Source organism: Alligator sinensis, unplaced genomic scaffold (genome assembly GCF_000455745.1).
Source record: "Alligator sinensis unplaced genomic scaffold, ASM45574v1 scaffold1026_1, whole genome shotgun sequence".
NCBI lineage: Eukaryota > Metazoa > Chordata > Crocodylia > Alligatoridae > Alligator > Alligator sinensis.
The window spans coordinates 312,669-328,106 of NW_005842897.1; the positions used below are offsets into that span (position 1 = coordinate 312,669).

Below are 15,438 nucleotides of genomic sequence, written 5' to 3' on the forward strand. Positions count from 1 at the left end.
AGTCTGACTGGTAACTAAAAAGGGATTACCTTGCTGTCTGCCACAGGAAAGATGACTCTGAGAACCCTCCTGAACAGTCTCCTTCCACTTGCTGAAGAGCTCCTCCCAGAATCTGTGTGGCTTAGGGCATCAGGAAGCACAACTGATGTGATCATTGCTTGCCAGCTGCAGGAAAAATCCAGGAACAACATAAACCTCTTTATATGTACTTCTTTGATCTCATGAAAGCCTTTGATTCCAGCAACCGAGAAGCACTGTAGAGGATCCTTCTGATGTAAGGATGCTCACTGACATTCATCACTGTTCTTTGCCTGCTCCATGACTGTATGCAAGCAGTGGTTCTTACAAAAGGATCTATCATGGATCCTTCTGTGGTTAAGACAGGAGTTAAGCAAGGCTGTGTCATTGCTCAAACACTCTCTTCTCAATATTCTTTACTATAATGCTACATCTGATCACCAACAAGCTTCCAGTCAGTGGAGCTAAACTACCAAGTGGATTGCAAGCTGTTTAACCTCAGCTGACTGACTCAAAACCAAGACCACCCTGACCTCAATCATTGATTTCCAGTACACTGATGCTGTAGTGTGTACTTACTCAGAAGCAGATCTTCAGGCAATAGTTGGTGTCCTTACTGAGGCATACAAGAAAATGAGACTGATGCTTAACATTCAGAAAACTAAGGTCCCCTATCAACAAGTTCTTGGTGAGCACTCTCCAGCTCTCTGTTAATTCAAATGTATGGTGAGCCTCTGAAGAACTGGGTATTTCCCATATCTTGGAAGCCATCTCTTGTAGAAGGCTGACACTCGAAGAAATCCAGCATCACCTCAAATGTGTAGGTGCAGCCTTTGGACTCCTGAGAAAATGGGTGTTTGAAGATTGAGACATCAAATCCAAAACCAAGTTCATGGTTTATCAAGCAGTTGTAATTCTCACCTTACCTTACAAAGCTGAGACATGAGGTGTCTCCTATACATTGTCCAAGTTGCTGCTGAACTACCATCAGTGCTACCTGCGGAAGTTCCTTTGAATCCAGTGAGAACCAACACTAGTGTCCTCTTGCAAGCAAACACTGCACGCATCAAGATGATGATCATCTGACATAAACTTCACTGTGCTGGCCACGTCCTCTGGATGTCCAACTCCAGACTCCCGAAGCAAGTTTTATTCTCCCAGCTTAGTTGAGGCATATGCTCAAGAGTGAGGGCAAAAAAAGCGCTTCAAGGCCAGCTTGGAAAAAATGCAACATGGACATGAACTTGTGGGAGAATATTGCTCAGGACCACCTCAAACGGAGGAAGACCCTGTTGCAAGTAGCTCAGAACTTTGAAACCTTACAATGACAGGAGGAAATGGAAAAGCGGGAGTGGCAGAAGTAGTGTGTCATGGACCAAATCAAGAATCCAGAGCCATCTGCCCCACACGGAAACACAAGTCCAAATTGAAACGGAGTTGGCTGATCCTGGATCAGCCATTGTTAGACCCACAGGTAAAACATCCATGGAAGACAGTCATCCTTAACTGTGAGAGATTGCCAAAGAAGAAGATTAGAGGAAAGCTGTCCTCAGAATTCTTTATCAGGACCAAAGGTTAACTTGATAAGAAAAGTTTCTTTTGTGCCAGCCATAGGAAGCAAAAAGTTGCTTTGCATTCCTTAAAGTCACAGGGGGCTCTGTGATTTCTCTGTAAATCTTTAATTTACTCATTACACTCTTGAAAATGCACATATTGCGAGTTTTGGCAAAGGATTCTCTAAGACATTTCTCAGAGGTGCTTTTACTAGACATCACAGTTTTGGCATGTCTTTTCTATAGCTGAGGATTAAAAAAGAATCCTATCATATTATACTACAAGTAATCCATAAATTGTCTGCAGAATTACAAATAATTCTGCTGTTTTCAAGCACTAAAAATACTTTATTCTTGACGCAAAATATTATGATATGGTTAAGTTAGATCATATAATGTTATCTTTATATATAGATATGAAGGATTTTATATTGTAATGCTTGTCTAATAAATGACTTAATGTATGTTTTTCCAAAACTATCAACAGGCGAACTCGCTGAGCTTCAGGCAACCCTATGTGAATACTGTAACAAAATTCCTAGTACCTCAGACTTCCGTCCAGCTGTTGGTGATGTCTGTTGTGCTAAGTTTACAGGTAAAGGAGGAAGGAAAGAATGCTTCTCAGAAGCTGTTAATAGCCCTTTTTAAAATTTGCCTTGTATCACATGTATAAGCTAAAACTTCAAAGGATTTCTAAACCGATTTAAATGACAAAGCAGGTTTTCACTAATTCAGTTTTAAATCTCTTAGAAGCCCAGTAACCTTCTACAGGTTTCTAATCACTTTGCTCCTGTCCAATTTAACTGTGGACAAAATTGTCAGTGATAGCAGTCACTTTGGCCAGCACTGATGGAACATGTAGCCACACCAGGCAAATGGGTAGTACTGGACAAATTGTTGGGTAGAACTACATTTAGGAAGACCACAGAGAAACTGTAAGCTGAGGAGAGAGCTAGGGGTGCACTGATAAAGATTTTTCTGTCTGATGCCAATGGCCGATTATTAACCAGCCATATTGGCCAATACCGATCGAAAAAAGCCGATATGCAGTCTGGCAGCTTGAAGAGCAGCGTCTAGCCAGTAAGTCTGTTGGGGGAGGGGCGAAGAGGCTGTGGTAGGGTGCAGATAGAGTCCCTTGTGGAGAGGGAGGGAGTGGGGCAGGGGCGAGTGCTGGTACTGCCCAGTTGGGGTGGGGTGCAGGACAGAGCCATAGGCAGCTCATCTGGAGGGATGGGGAGGAGGGTGGCTCCCTGCTGCTGTGCGTACCCCCAGGGGGGGCATGTGCCCCTGGATTGGTGTGGGGCGAGGTCAGGCTGCCCACTGTGGGTTCTGGCCTCTTCCTGACAGGGCTGGGCCAGGGCAGGCAGTGGCAGTGTTTGGGGAGGTGTGGGGGGGTTTTATGGGATGCCTACAGCAAATTTTGGGCTGCCTGTAGCCTACTTTGTAGCCACCTCTCCCAGTGCTGCTGACCGGCCACCCCTGGAGCATAGCCCCAGCCTAGTCCCCCATCCGGGAAGAAGCCAGCACAACCCCTGGCCCTGAGCCTGCAGTAAGCAGCCTGCCCTTGCCCCACGCACAAATCCAGGGAGGTAAAGCCCCCATGACTGCCCTGGGGAAGCAGAGAGCAGTGGGGACTCGCCTCTGCTGCCCGCAGCTGCATCTTGCACCCTGCCCTGGCTGAGCAGTGCCTGCCCCAGCCCCACTCCCTCCCTACCCACCAAACATTGTTTTCAAGCTGTTGACCTGCATTCTTGGGCCTGTGTATGTTGTGGCTGCATGCATGCACACAGCATTTATCAGTGATGTTATCAGCTACACCAGCCAAAAATAGCCAGTTGCCAACTTAATGTCAGTTTTCCTTTTATCAGTGCTGGTCCAATATAGACTGATATATTGGTGAACCTCTAGAGAGAGCCTTTAAGCTGGAAGAAGAGTACTGCTTATTAGGGCTGTGTGAAGCTTCAGTCGCTGATTCGATTCAGAGGAGGTTTGGCCCGAATCAGTGGCTGAATCTTCAAATTGAATTGGGGGACCTGTTAATCTCTCCTAATCAAATCAGAAGCCTCTGAATCGATTTGGAGAGATTTGACGATTTGGCCATAGACTCAGCTTTATGTGCTTTTTCTACCTACCTCAAGGTACCACATGTGGCCGTGAATGCTGAGATGGTGGGGTGGATGTAGTGTCCCAGAAGCACGTCTGGTCCACTTCTGGGTCCTCTGCAGAGCATGTGGGGGACCTGCCCCCCGGCTCAGTGACCGGTGTCTCCTGGGTCTGGGGGGTACCCAGGGCCCCCCCATGGCTGATAGCCAAGCCAGGGGGGTGGGCGGTGGTCCCCCGCATGCTGGGTGGCAGACCCAGAAGTGGACCGGAAATAGTTCCTGTCCACTTCTGGGTCTGCTGCCGAGCATGCGGGGGGGGGCCATCTCACTCCTGTGAGATGAACGCTGAGATGGTGGGGCGGATGGAGCATGAGCCACACCTGGTGCTTCAAGGTATGTGTAAAAAAAAAAAAAAAAAACAAAAACAAAACAAAACAAAAAAAAACAAACAACCAAACAAAAAAAACCCCTGTAAAGCTGTGTCTGTGGCCAAATCATCAAACCTCTCTGAATCAGAATAGAATCTTCAGATTCAGCCAGATCCAAATCGGCACTGTGATCCGAATCAGCGAATTGAATCGTTGTTCCCCGAATCGGCCGAATCCAAATCAAATGCTGCCTGCTTCGCACATCTCTACTATTTATGGTTGCTTACAGATATTAAAAAAAATAAACCCTTAAAAATCCATGTCTTACTAGAAGCACCATGCTAGTTTAATCTGGGTCTGCAGCATCTATAAATCGTGCACTTACACAGGGCTTTTTGGTGCTTCTATCTAATAGTTGATTTAACAACTATTAGATAAAAGCACTAACCTTCCCCCCCCGGTAAAGTGCACAATCCATACAGACATTGGGTGAGGCGGGTCAGACTAATGCACTGCCTCTTCTGGGCATGTGCTGGGCTCGGCACAGGAGCATGCCAAGTTGATAGTGAAGCACTGTTTTGCTTTGTTTCTGTTTTTTTAACACCTGTAAGCAGCCAGTAGGCCTAAATTTATTCCATTTTCTGGTCAAACTATTTAGGAGAGCCCTGTACTCTAAGACCAATTAAGGGAACACAGAACCTAGTGTTATAGGTAGCAGTACTACTTTATACTTGGAGAGGGAATTCAGTTATGCAGCAAAAATTGCTTGTGTCTTTTTTTACTTTTGAGAATATTGTGATATTGCGGTTCATAGAAAAATAAAGCTGGAAGGGACTTCCAGGGGCCATTAGTCCAACTGCTGCTCCCTGTTTTCCTAGTCTGTATGAAGGTTCCACAGCCATTCTCAGTAATCTGTTTCAATGCATTGTATATTTGGCCCTGAACTATATTGCCCATAACTTAAAAGTGACAAATTTAATTTTAAAAATGACAAGTGTTCATTTAAAAAAAAACCAAACAAACCCCTCAGTTTATATAGAATTTGATTGATTTGTTAAAGAGAAAATTACTTTTATTTACTAAGCAATATCCAGAAACCCCATTCACAGAGCTCAGTTGTTTAGGGGGGGTTGTTTGTTTTTCTTTCTTCATTTTGGACAGCAGTGCATCTTGTAAGGTGGCGATTCCTATTGTTTCCACAATCTGTTTTTATAAAGGAGCATAATAGATTCTTCTGTTTGTTCCAAATAAAGGGCTCGCTTACCAGCTTCAGTGAGTTGTAATTCAGCCTATAACACTAGTATAAACTCTAGACTGTGATTGCTGTTGCATTTTTATATTGTATTATCAAAAAATACTTTTAGTGGAAGAAATTTACCTGCGCTACATGTTTGTCTCCATCTTCTCTCCAGAGGACAATCAGTGGTATCGTGCTTCTATTATAGCATATATTTCTGAAGATACTGCTTTGGTAGGCTATATAGATTATGGTAATTTTGAAACGCTTCAGATAACCAGACTTCGGCCTGTGGTTCCAAAATTGTTGGAGTTGCCGATGCAAGCTATAAAGTGTACTTTAGCAGGTAAGAAATTGCAAGCTGTTGTATGTCAAAATACAAAATAATTATTCAACATTTTGGGGAAACCTTTTAAAGAATGTACCTGAAGATAAGATTATGCCACTGACCAAGTGGGAGGATGAGGTTAATGGTAATAACTATGGAAACATACTTTATAATGATAACACTAAAATTCTTAAGACTAAAATCTATTCAGATGTGCATAGTTATCCCTAGCAGTAAAATCAACAACAACAATGACAAACCATCCCCTCCTGCCACTTAGAACATTTTTCAGTTTTAACAGATCTACACAGGTGCAGTACAGGTACCCTTGGTTAGACAGCTATATGTACCAGACCTCTCTTTTGATCTGTGATGCTGCTCACAGAGTGGAAAGTACAGTTTTCTGGCATGCTCTGGTCTGCACAGACTTATCTGATGAAAATGCTAGCAGAATCTGACTGTGAACTTTTTAGACGTCTCTAACACTCTTTTGGTCAAACACAAACACACCCAGTTCAGAACTGTTCCTTTTGATGCTTTTGAACATTACTTTAGCTTTGTGAACATGTAAGTATTCAGATTGATCATGCTCGGAGGTCAGAGTTAAAATACTTCTTGGGCTTCAGTTATCTTTGAGAGGAAACCATAGAATGACACCCTATTTACCATCTGAATGGGACCAATATATGTGGGGCATGCCCTGAATGGAGTCTTTCTTCCAAATAACATTATACTGGGTGCATGAACTGACTTTTTTTTTTTTGGTATTGCAAGAGAGATTCATTTGAATTTCTTTGCCTCAGTCAATGTTGCAAAACAGTTTCTTGATTTAATGGAGTTTGCAGATGTTTAATTAATGGTGTGAAGGGATCTGATCCCAGATTCTAACACTTGCCTCCTGCCATGCCATGTGTATATGGTTGGAGGCAAGAATGAAATTGGAAACGAGATCCCAATCATGCTACCGCCAGCAGGGAGTGTGGGACATGGGTTTGCAAGCACTGGATGAAGCTGTTATTGATTCCCTCCACATGATGATTGCAAACTCAGGATCCTGGGATCGGGGAGCCTCTTCTTGGTCCTGGGGCCCAGTAGATGTTTAAATATGCAGCTGGGTTGCACACCTAGTTTTTAAAGATCCCACTGTATTGGGGCCCTGGGATCAGAGAGAGGCTTCCTGACCCTGAGGTCCTGATGTGCCAGGACATTTTAAAACTAAGTGTGCAGCTAGGCTGCACACTTTACAGATTCTGGCACATGGGGTCCTGGGATTGGGGGACATCTCCCTGATGCTGGAATCCCAGTGGCTAGAATATCCAAAGTGCCTTGTTCTGCAGTTCCCTGGGAGCTTTGGGGCATGGCAATTAACCAGCTGGGTTATCGGGGGGCCCAGGACTTCCCACAACTTGGATTTTTAAAAGGTCTGGCCCTGCAGCTTCCACAGGAGGCTGCATGGCAAGGCAAGAAAGGTGGTCAGGCACAGGGATTGTCTTACAACTTCCCAGTAGGGAGGCGAGTGAAATTCCTTGGCTCCCCACCCTAGAAACTGGCAACCTGCTTCCCTGGCAACCCACTTGTTGCATCAGGACCATGGATGTCCTGGTCCGGATGCTAACTGCCCAGTACCTCTGTTAAGAATCTGCTGATTGTCAGCATCTGCATGGACATGCTACACGTGCAAATTATGGCACTGTACAAACAAGTCACCAACATGTTCCATGTATTTGTGAAACATTTTTTGGCTGGTTTGCTACCTCGCAGCACCATAAAAACAGGTACTCCTATAACACTTACTACATATGGTGCAGTTGCCATGCTAATCACCTCTTACTTGTAACATGCATCGGGGCCGTGATTGAGAAATTATGTTAAGATATCTGAGTGTGGAGTCAGTGTGAAAAACAATATGCAGTAGTGTTGATACTAAACTTTATAACTACTGACCAAATCTAAAAAAACCATGAAACAATGCAGGAAGAGCAACTGGATGTCCTTGTATTTCACGTTGGCATAGTTTGATGTGTTGTTGATGATACTACTCGTAAAGCATCCAGATGCTGCAGCTGTTGTACAGTGTTTTATTGCCTTTCTAGGGGATTCCTATTTTTCAACACTAAGGAAGCATTGCACAAACCACAAATGTACATGTGTACTAGCAATTTTCTGCAATTACAGTTAACTCAGTAACCTTAAAGCAATGCCAAACAGTAGTAAAAATCAGGATCTTGAGCATTATTTTCACTGTATTTGAGATATGCATAGTGTGTTCCCCTAACATCTAGTAATGAAGTTAGGATGTTAGGTCTGGGATTACTACCATAATTCTCCTTAAGCATATTGTAACCTGTGACATTAAATCATTGCATATTTTAAATGGCATGTATTTTCATAAGGTAGTAAAGAAATTCTATTGTTTTATGAGCTTATGAAGAATGACCTCCATAAGAATGGGAGGTTTGTGAAAATGAAGCTAAGTATCTGTAGTCCAGTTTTGAAAACAGAAGTTAACTACTTTTTCCTTTAAACTTAACTTTTTAGGTGTGAAACCTCAATTAGGAACCTGGCCCTCAGAAGCTATTTCTCTCATGAAACAACTAGTGCACAATAAAGTGACTACAGTAAGAGTAATGGGTAAAACAGATTATAGCTCTGTGGTTGAGTTTACAGATGAATCTTTCACTCCAATAAATGTATCTAAACATCTTATAGAAGCAGGCTATGCAATGAAAGAATCCAAGGCTCTCATGACAGCACATGAAACCAGTAACATTGGGAAGGAGGGAAGCGGTAAGTTTAAAAAACATAAAGGAGTATGTCTTCATTGGGGTTTGATCTCTTCTTATGTTAGCATGTTTCTGCTTCTTCCTCTTTTCTTTCCTCTTTCATCTTGTGTTTCTTCTTTATTTTCTAGTGCAGCAAATCTCTTAAACACTGTATCCTATACTAACTGGTATCTTCCTTTCCTTTGTCTTCATGGCTATGTTCCTGCATTTGTCTGCTTTCCAATGTAGTGGTCTACTCAGTGAGAGACTGTTGCCCTCCCCTCTCTTTCTCCACCTTTGGCAAGCATCTTCAAACTCCCCAAACTCCACCAACCTCCTTGGATGCATCTTGAATCCTTAGTTCTCCTTTTCCAGGCAATATACATTATCCAAGTTGTTTCATCAGGTACCTGCTTGTGGAACACGTGCTTTGGACAACTTGTGCCCAGTTGTCATCTTTCTTGCATCACTTGTAGTGCTCCCTCAGTAGGAGAAGGGACTCTGAAAAGACTAGTCTAAAAGAGAAATATCCTTACAAATTTCCCTGCTTGTTGTCATTGGGTAGCTGCCTGTGGTCTTTTGCACCTGCAGTCCTGCCACAGCTCAATCTAGCAGCAGTGATCACATAAAAGAAGCTTTTAGGTCACTCATTTGACTGACTATAAGCTGGCTAGCAGTCAACAGTTTTTGATAGGTGACTTGCTATGAGGATGGGCGAGAAGGTACCAGCAGTGGACGTTTAAAATGAACTTTCTTTTCCTTTCCAATAAACTTAATATGTCTAATTACTTTGTCATTTTTCTATTCACTTTTCTCTTTGCCTAGGAGACACAGTAAGGAAAGGTAGTTGGACGTGGGTTAAGCTGGCTCTTAAACAGACGATAAATGTCATAGTGTGCATGTTGTACAGTCCTGGAGAGTTCTATTGTCACATGTTAAATGATGGTAAGTTGTATCAGCATTTAATCTTTTGCATACTACTACTACTGCCTCTTTTACCCTTGCTTTTGTTAATGTAGTTCTAATGTGCCATTGTTTCACGTGCAAGAATAAAGAAGGTAGGCCAAATGGGTGGGAAACCATGTTAATGAATGCAGGATCTTCAGAAAGGAATTAGAAAATTTTCTCATCTGATGCAGTTCTTTAGCTCAGGGGGCTGTTGCAATATTTAATATAAGCAGGGTAGGGAATTATGCAAGTGTAGACTAGACATTTTCTGCATACAGCATTACTGGAATGCTGAGTCCAGTTTTAATGTCAATACTCCTAAAAGAAGACTGAGAATCCAGAAAAAGTTTGAGGTACGAGAGGAATTCAGGAGTTTGGAAAACATGGCTTTATGAGACTCTGGCTTACTTTGTCTGGGTTCAGAGGTGACATGAACTTGCACATGAAAGACTTGATTAGCAGAGGTTTTTAATTTCGCAGAGTGAAGTGCGCAGTGAAGTTCAGTGGCTGACAGTGGATGCTATACAGTTTCAGACCTGAAAATTCAGGATTTTTTATTTCAGGATTTCTTTCTGAAAGATCTTATGACTTATAGGTTGTGTGGGCTTTATGCAGAAGTAACAGAGTGAAACTACTGCCTGCATCATGCAGATTGGATTAGATGATCACAGTGGTCTCCTTTGGTCTTGAAAATTTAGCCTAGATTGTGGAGTAAAATGCACCAAAATAAATTTTCCTGCTGTGCAGTTTTCTTTGCCATACAACATCCCTTCCTTTATCCTGGACAGATAAGCAGACATTTATCAGTTGTTCATTCTACTAAACCCATTCCTATTTTATTTTGCATGTTGAAATTATACCCAATGTAGACACTATTTTCAGTGCAGTATTGTTAGCGTCTCAACAGTCCATGTGACTGACTTGGGAGGTAAATCATTAAGTAGTAAATCTGAGTCTTGCTGTTTTGTGGAAGGAATCATTAGGGAGATAAGAGTGAGTTAGTCCACTAACATGTCATGCATTATGTCATTGTTAAGTGAATTAAGTGCAATAGAAAAATTGAGAAATGGGCATTGTTGATCTTATTTTCTTGTTAAAACCACAGATGCTCATCACTGATGGCTAATCTGAGATTTCAGTCTTTGAGGTGGTGGTTCTGTTTATGCGTTTAAAGTTATCCTGTTATAATTATGCCTCTCAGGATTATTGTGGATAACATTGCCGTTAGTCTTGTGCATACACAGTGTGTGCAATACAATTGAGGCATGAGATTCATCTTATAGTAAAATGCAGCTGTTTAAATAGAAATTTTAGAAATGTGCATATAACTTATTTGAAAATAAAACCAAAGTTTTATTTGAATATGGGGTCATTTGAAGGGCTTAAAATATATTTCTAAATGTATTTTATTAATTGATAATATTGATGTTGTGAATAAACTTCTTGCTTTAGTTTTGTGTTCATATTTCTTTTTACGTTCTACTTAGACTTGAATGCTCTAAATGTACTCAACAAATCCTTGGCAGAATACTGCCAGCAGGCTTCAGCTACTAGTTTCAAACCTGTAAGGGGAGAACCTTGCTGTGCTTTTTTCTCTGGTAAGAGATTTTGTTTGCTGCTATTCTTTTGCTCTCTATTTAGGGGAAGTGCATCTCCATCACTGATTGTTAAAAATCCTGTTTAACATGCAGCTTTCTAAATCTACATTCTCACGGTATGTTTAATTTAGCAACAAGCAAGGAAATTAAATCTGCAGTTGGCTGTGGTAAACCAAGTATGTAAATGGCACAAGTGATTTTTGGATCAGCTATGAACCTTTAGACTCCCCTGTACAGTTTAATATATTTACCAGCGGCTGTCATGACAGTTGCTCAGTTACTTGTTGTTAAAAAAAGTACAGAAAAGAAAGTGTAATTATTATCTGAAGGAAAGTTACTATTTCCAGAAAGTAAATATTGGATTTTCCGCTAGTTTGTGTACAGTGTTAATAGTTTACTTGTACTCTTTAATGTAGTTTGTGGCTGAAAATGGTATCTGTATTTGGAAAGAAACAAGAGTTGATTCTTTATTGCCATCCACTTTTGTGGGCTTACTTGCAACAGTGTAGAAGATTCACTGTTAAAATTCTACAAAATTGCAGATGACAAACACTTTCTCTTCTCTTGCTCACTTTGTTTGCAAATGACCGCACATCTCACGCAAGCTAACAGAATCAGAATTTTCAATAAAAATAAATCATAAATGGGAACTTAATTTAGGTTGACGTTGAAAATTTTTAAAATCCTAGGTGATGGTAAATGGTACCGTGCTTTGGTAAAAGACATTTCTTCAGATGGAGCTGTTAAAGTACAGTTTGTAGACTATGGAAACGTTGAGGAAGTAACTCCAGATAAGCTCCGGCAGATTTCATTTGAGTTCCTGAAACTTCCATTTCAAGGAATTAAGTGTTGGCTATCAGGTAGGTCATCCTACAATGAATGTTAATAAGAGAACACTTAACAGGTGCAGACATTCTTGGTTTTTTAGAAATTGTACAAAATTGCTAGCAGGGTAGGCCTTTAAACATATCACATTTTACTAAATGTAAAAACAAAAACCTATAATACAAGAAATTGTAACTGTTTGCAATTTTTCTTCTTGGCTGTTTCAACCATACTTTTCTCTCTAAGTCATTCCCTTTCTTGAACTGAATGGCAATTGCATTACATTTAAACTTCCAGTTACAGATCTACTGATATCTTCTGTTCCCTTCATGCTACATAAGTATAAATTCTTATTGCTACTCAAGGCTTTATATGTGAAGGAAGAGGCAGTGCCGAGAGAAACCACTTTTAGGATGCAGGTCAGTGTAGTGAGGCCATGGTTTTGCCTCACTTGGAAATCCCCTGACATCTACAGTAGGACTGGCTTAAAATAGAAAATGCTTCAGGTCCCACCCCCCAAAATTGAAATGGCTACTTCGAGAAATATTTTTTCTCCAAATCTTCTTGTTCTACAAAAAAAGAGATGTTCAAGGTAAATTCCTAAATCACAACTCCAGCTACATATACTCGGTGAGGAAAAGAGTGTCTACATTCACCCTGTTAAATACTTTGGTCTTTCTATAATGATTTATAACTCAGGATATTATTTTGATTTACGAACACTACATGCAGCATTAAGAATTACCATTCTCTTATAGATTGGGCTGAGGTGGGGTGTCAATTTGGTTGGGAGATGGGCTGCTTGTTTTTCATAAATATACAAGCTACATGTTCCTAGGATAGCAAATGTGGTTCTTTTGTTTTGTTTGGTTTTTCCCAGCCACATCATATTTCTTAATTTGGAGATAATTAATTCTAGAAACAAAAGACATGGAGCCAAAGTTGTTTGTGCATGTGTTTCTTTTTAAAATCTTCTTCTCTCTTTAGGTGTAAAGCCTGTTAACAAACAGTGGCTCCCAGAAACTATAGCACAATTTCAGATGTACACAGCAGGGATAAAACTTCAAGCCAGTATAATTTCCTTGACCAAAAATGGTGCCGGACTAGAGCTCATTGACAATTCCACAGGTTGTCCAAGAATGATCAGTGAAATGTTAATTTGTGAACAACTGACCTTAAAGGAAGTTCAAACAAATAAAGAGGTGCTAGTGACCAAATCTGCTGACAAAAAAGAGTGGCAAGGTGACTAAATCTGTTATTTTTGTGGGCTGACTAGAAGAGTTGTCTTCAGTTTAATGCATCTTAGATACTAGTAAATAGTGAAATAGACATGCCTTGTTTTAAAAATGCTAGGGATTTTGCCATTGGACACCAGACACCGTGCAGATGGCATTATAGACCCCCAGAAAGATAGGTTTTGGACCACCGCTACTAAGATATTCTGTAACAGATATAGCAAACTTGAAGAATGTCTAAATTTTCTAAGCCTTTTACAGCATCTGATGATAAGAGCTCAGGCTTACAAAAGCTTATACTATGTCTCTGATTTAGTTGGTCTATAAATTAAACATTTTACCTAGCTTTCTGCCTGACTTCACACTAACGGGGCTAAGTATTTATCTAAGTTTTCTATTATACATACTTAGTAATAATATCTGGTATATTTTCCTTAAAAATGTAGGCATATTTTGGGCAAATCAGAAATCTGCTGATGAACAGAAAATGAAGCAAGTTCACAATAGCTTGCGTATTAGGGTGTGGACAGATGTATAACACTTGAACCTTTCTAAGAATGTCCCATTTTTGGAGCCAGTTCATAGATCTTCCTGCACAGAAGTGTCCACACATACAGTGCTAAGGGTTCTGAGTGGATCCCTCAGGGGCAGGGGCGGCCAGTTATTTTGGGCGGAGGGCTGCTTACTGAGTTTTGGCAAAGCATTGAGGGCTGCATGACGGGCAGCCAGGGGCAGATAAATATTTATTTTCTACATTTTTTGGGGGGGGGCCCTGCGGGCCAGGTAGAATGGCCTCTAGTGGGCTGTATCCGTCCCACAGGCTGTATTTTGCCCACCCCTCTTCTAAGGATTGCCTTGTTGCCAAAATGCTGCAAGGGATTGGTAGAGTACCTAGACCATCATGCCTTCCAGGAGTTGGTTCCCAGAGTTATTTTTCCTCCAGGATTCCCCTACAGGGAGAGGAGAAAGACTATCTGGATTGGGTGGAGGGTTGGAGTGGAGCTGGTTTCCAGGTCCTGGCAGGGGATTTGTGACCCCCAGCTCCTGGTTACCAGGGGGCTGGGTGCTCTAGAATGTGCCCCCACAACAGCTGACAGGTTTTTACTGTTTAAAGGCACAACCCACCCCCAAGAACCTGGCTACTACCCTGCCACATACAAGTCTCATATCTCTGTTTGGGGTCTAGCAGGGAAATGAAAGTGACATAGAAGCTTTCTGCTTCCCCACCCCTGCAGGCTGGTCTCTGTAGGCAATTTGATCTTTGGGCAGTAAAGTCCCTGGTTTCAACCCAGAGCAGCCCTATTGCCCTGCATGGGGGCGGGGGGAGGTTGAGGAGCAGCGCAGTTTGAGATGCCTGCAGGAATGACCAGATACTAGGCATGGAATGCCCTGTGTCTACACGCAACATTAAACCAGTTCATAGTACCTGGTATGCTTTCAAAATGTTCGAGGAAGTTTAAACCCATCTAAAGTGGCCTGTATGTCTAGACTCTTGGGGTTTAAAGGGTATTGAGAATATTTTGGGTGTTACATATGTCCACATTCAGTTGTTTTTGCTGCAGAAGCACTTCAGTGACTGCAGCCTTTTAGATTTATTAACTTGAATAGTATCCACAATTAGATGTGCAAGATCAATATATTTGCATAGGTGCAGTATACTATATCTTACTAGTCTGTCTAATTCCATTAGAAACTTCCTCATCTGAACAGTGGAAAACAATAAAATTGCCCATTAATAAAGCTATATCAGTTCGCATAGTGGAGGTGATAAATCCAGATTTGTTTTATGCAGTGCCGTCTGAAACTAAAGGTAAGAAGTGGGTATTGTATTGTTAATGAAGAATGTATTTCACCCCAGTGACAGCGATGCTTGCAAGACATGTATACAAGATATTTAACAGTTCAAAATAGATTGCTGATATCAACACCCAACCGAAACACCTCTCAGATTGCAGGAAAATTACTATACATAATTGTATTCCTGTGCTATTAAATATATTTTTGATATTAGAGGTGCACCAATAAAGATTTTCTTGGCCAGTGATGATGCTGATGATTAACCAACTATATCAGTCAATGCTGATCCAATAACTGATATTTAGTAATAGTGCAAGGCATTTTAAACTATGGACATTAAACCTTTTTTTGTTTGTTTTGTATTTATAATGCACATGCATGCACCTCCTGCATGTACCGCCCCTCAATGAAGAAGGTGGCGATTGCCTTATTCCTGTGCATGTTGCCCCCTTGCCTGTGCAGCTGTGCTGCCATCCCAGCGGGGCAGACCCTCACTTGGACAGTGGTGCCAGGCACATTTGGAGCCCCAGAGCATGCTACTGCATCAGTGCTGGGAGGCCCCATGCAGCTGAGCTCCCACGGCCATTGGGGAGAAGACACGTTTGCAAAGGAGCTTGGTGCCTAGCAAAGCCAAGCATCCCTTGTGCAGTGCCGTACCCCACCCGTG

At 41.6% G+C, this 15,438-nt stretch overlaps 1 protein-coding gene across 4 annotated transcripts in view; it reads left to right on the forward strand.

Annotated features, from left to right (window-relative positions):
* Nucleotides 1–15,438, forward strand: part of TDRD1 (tudor domain containing 1) — a 43,929-nt gene that overhangs the window by 21,187 nt on the left and 7,304 nt on the right. For all 4 annotated transcript variants that reach the window (XM_014525832.2, XM_025192141.1, XM_025192138.1 and 1 more), the window contains exons 13-20: nucleotides 2,059–2,166; nucleotides 5,454–5,624; nucleotides 8,145–8,393; nucleotides 9,194–9,313; nucleotides 10,804–10,914; nucleotides 11,604–11,774; nucleotides 12,727–12,981; nucleotides 14,665–14,784. In XM_014525832.2, coding sequence (XP_014381318.1) covers nucleotides 2,059–2,166; nucleotides 5,454–5,624; nucleotides 8,145–8,393; nucleotides 9,194–9,313; nucleotides 10,804–10,914; nucleotides 11,604–11,774; nucleotides 12,727–12,981; nucleotides 14,665–14,784 — 1,305 coding nt within the window. The remainder of the gene's footprint in view (nucleotides 1–2,058; nucleotides 2,167–5,453; nucleotides 5,625–8,144; nucleotides 8,394–9,193; nucleotides 9,314–10,803; nucleotides 10,915–11,603; nucleotides 11,775–12,726; nucleotides 12,982–14,664; nucleotides 14,785–15,438) is intronic.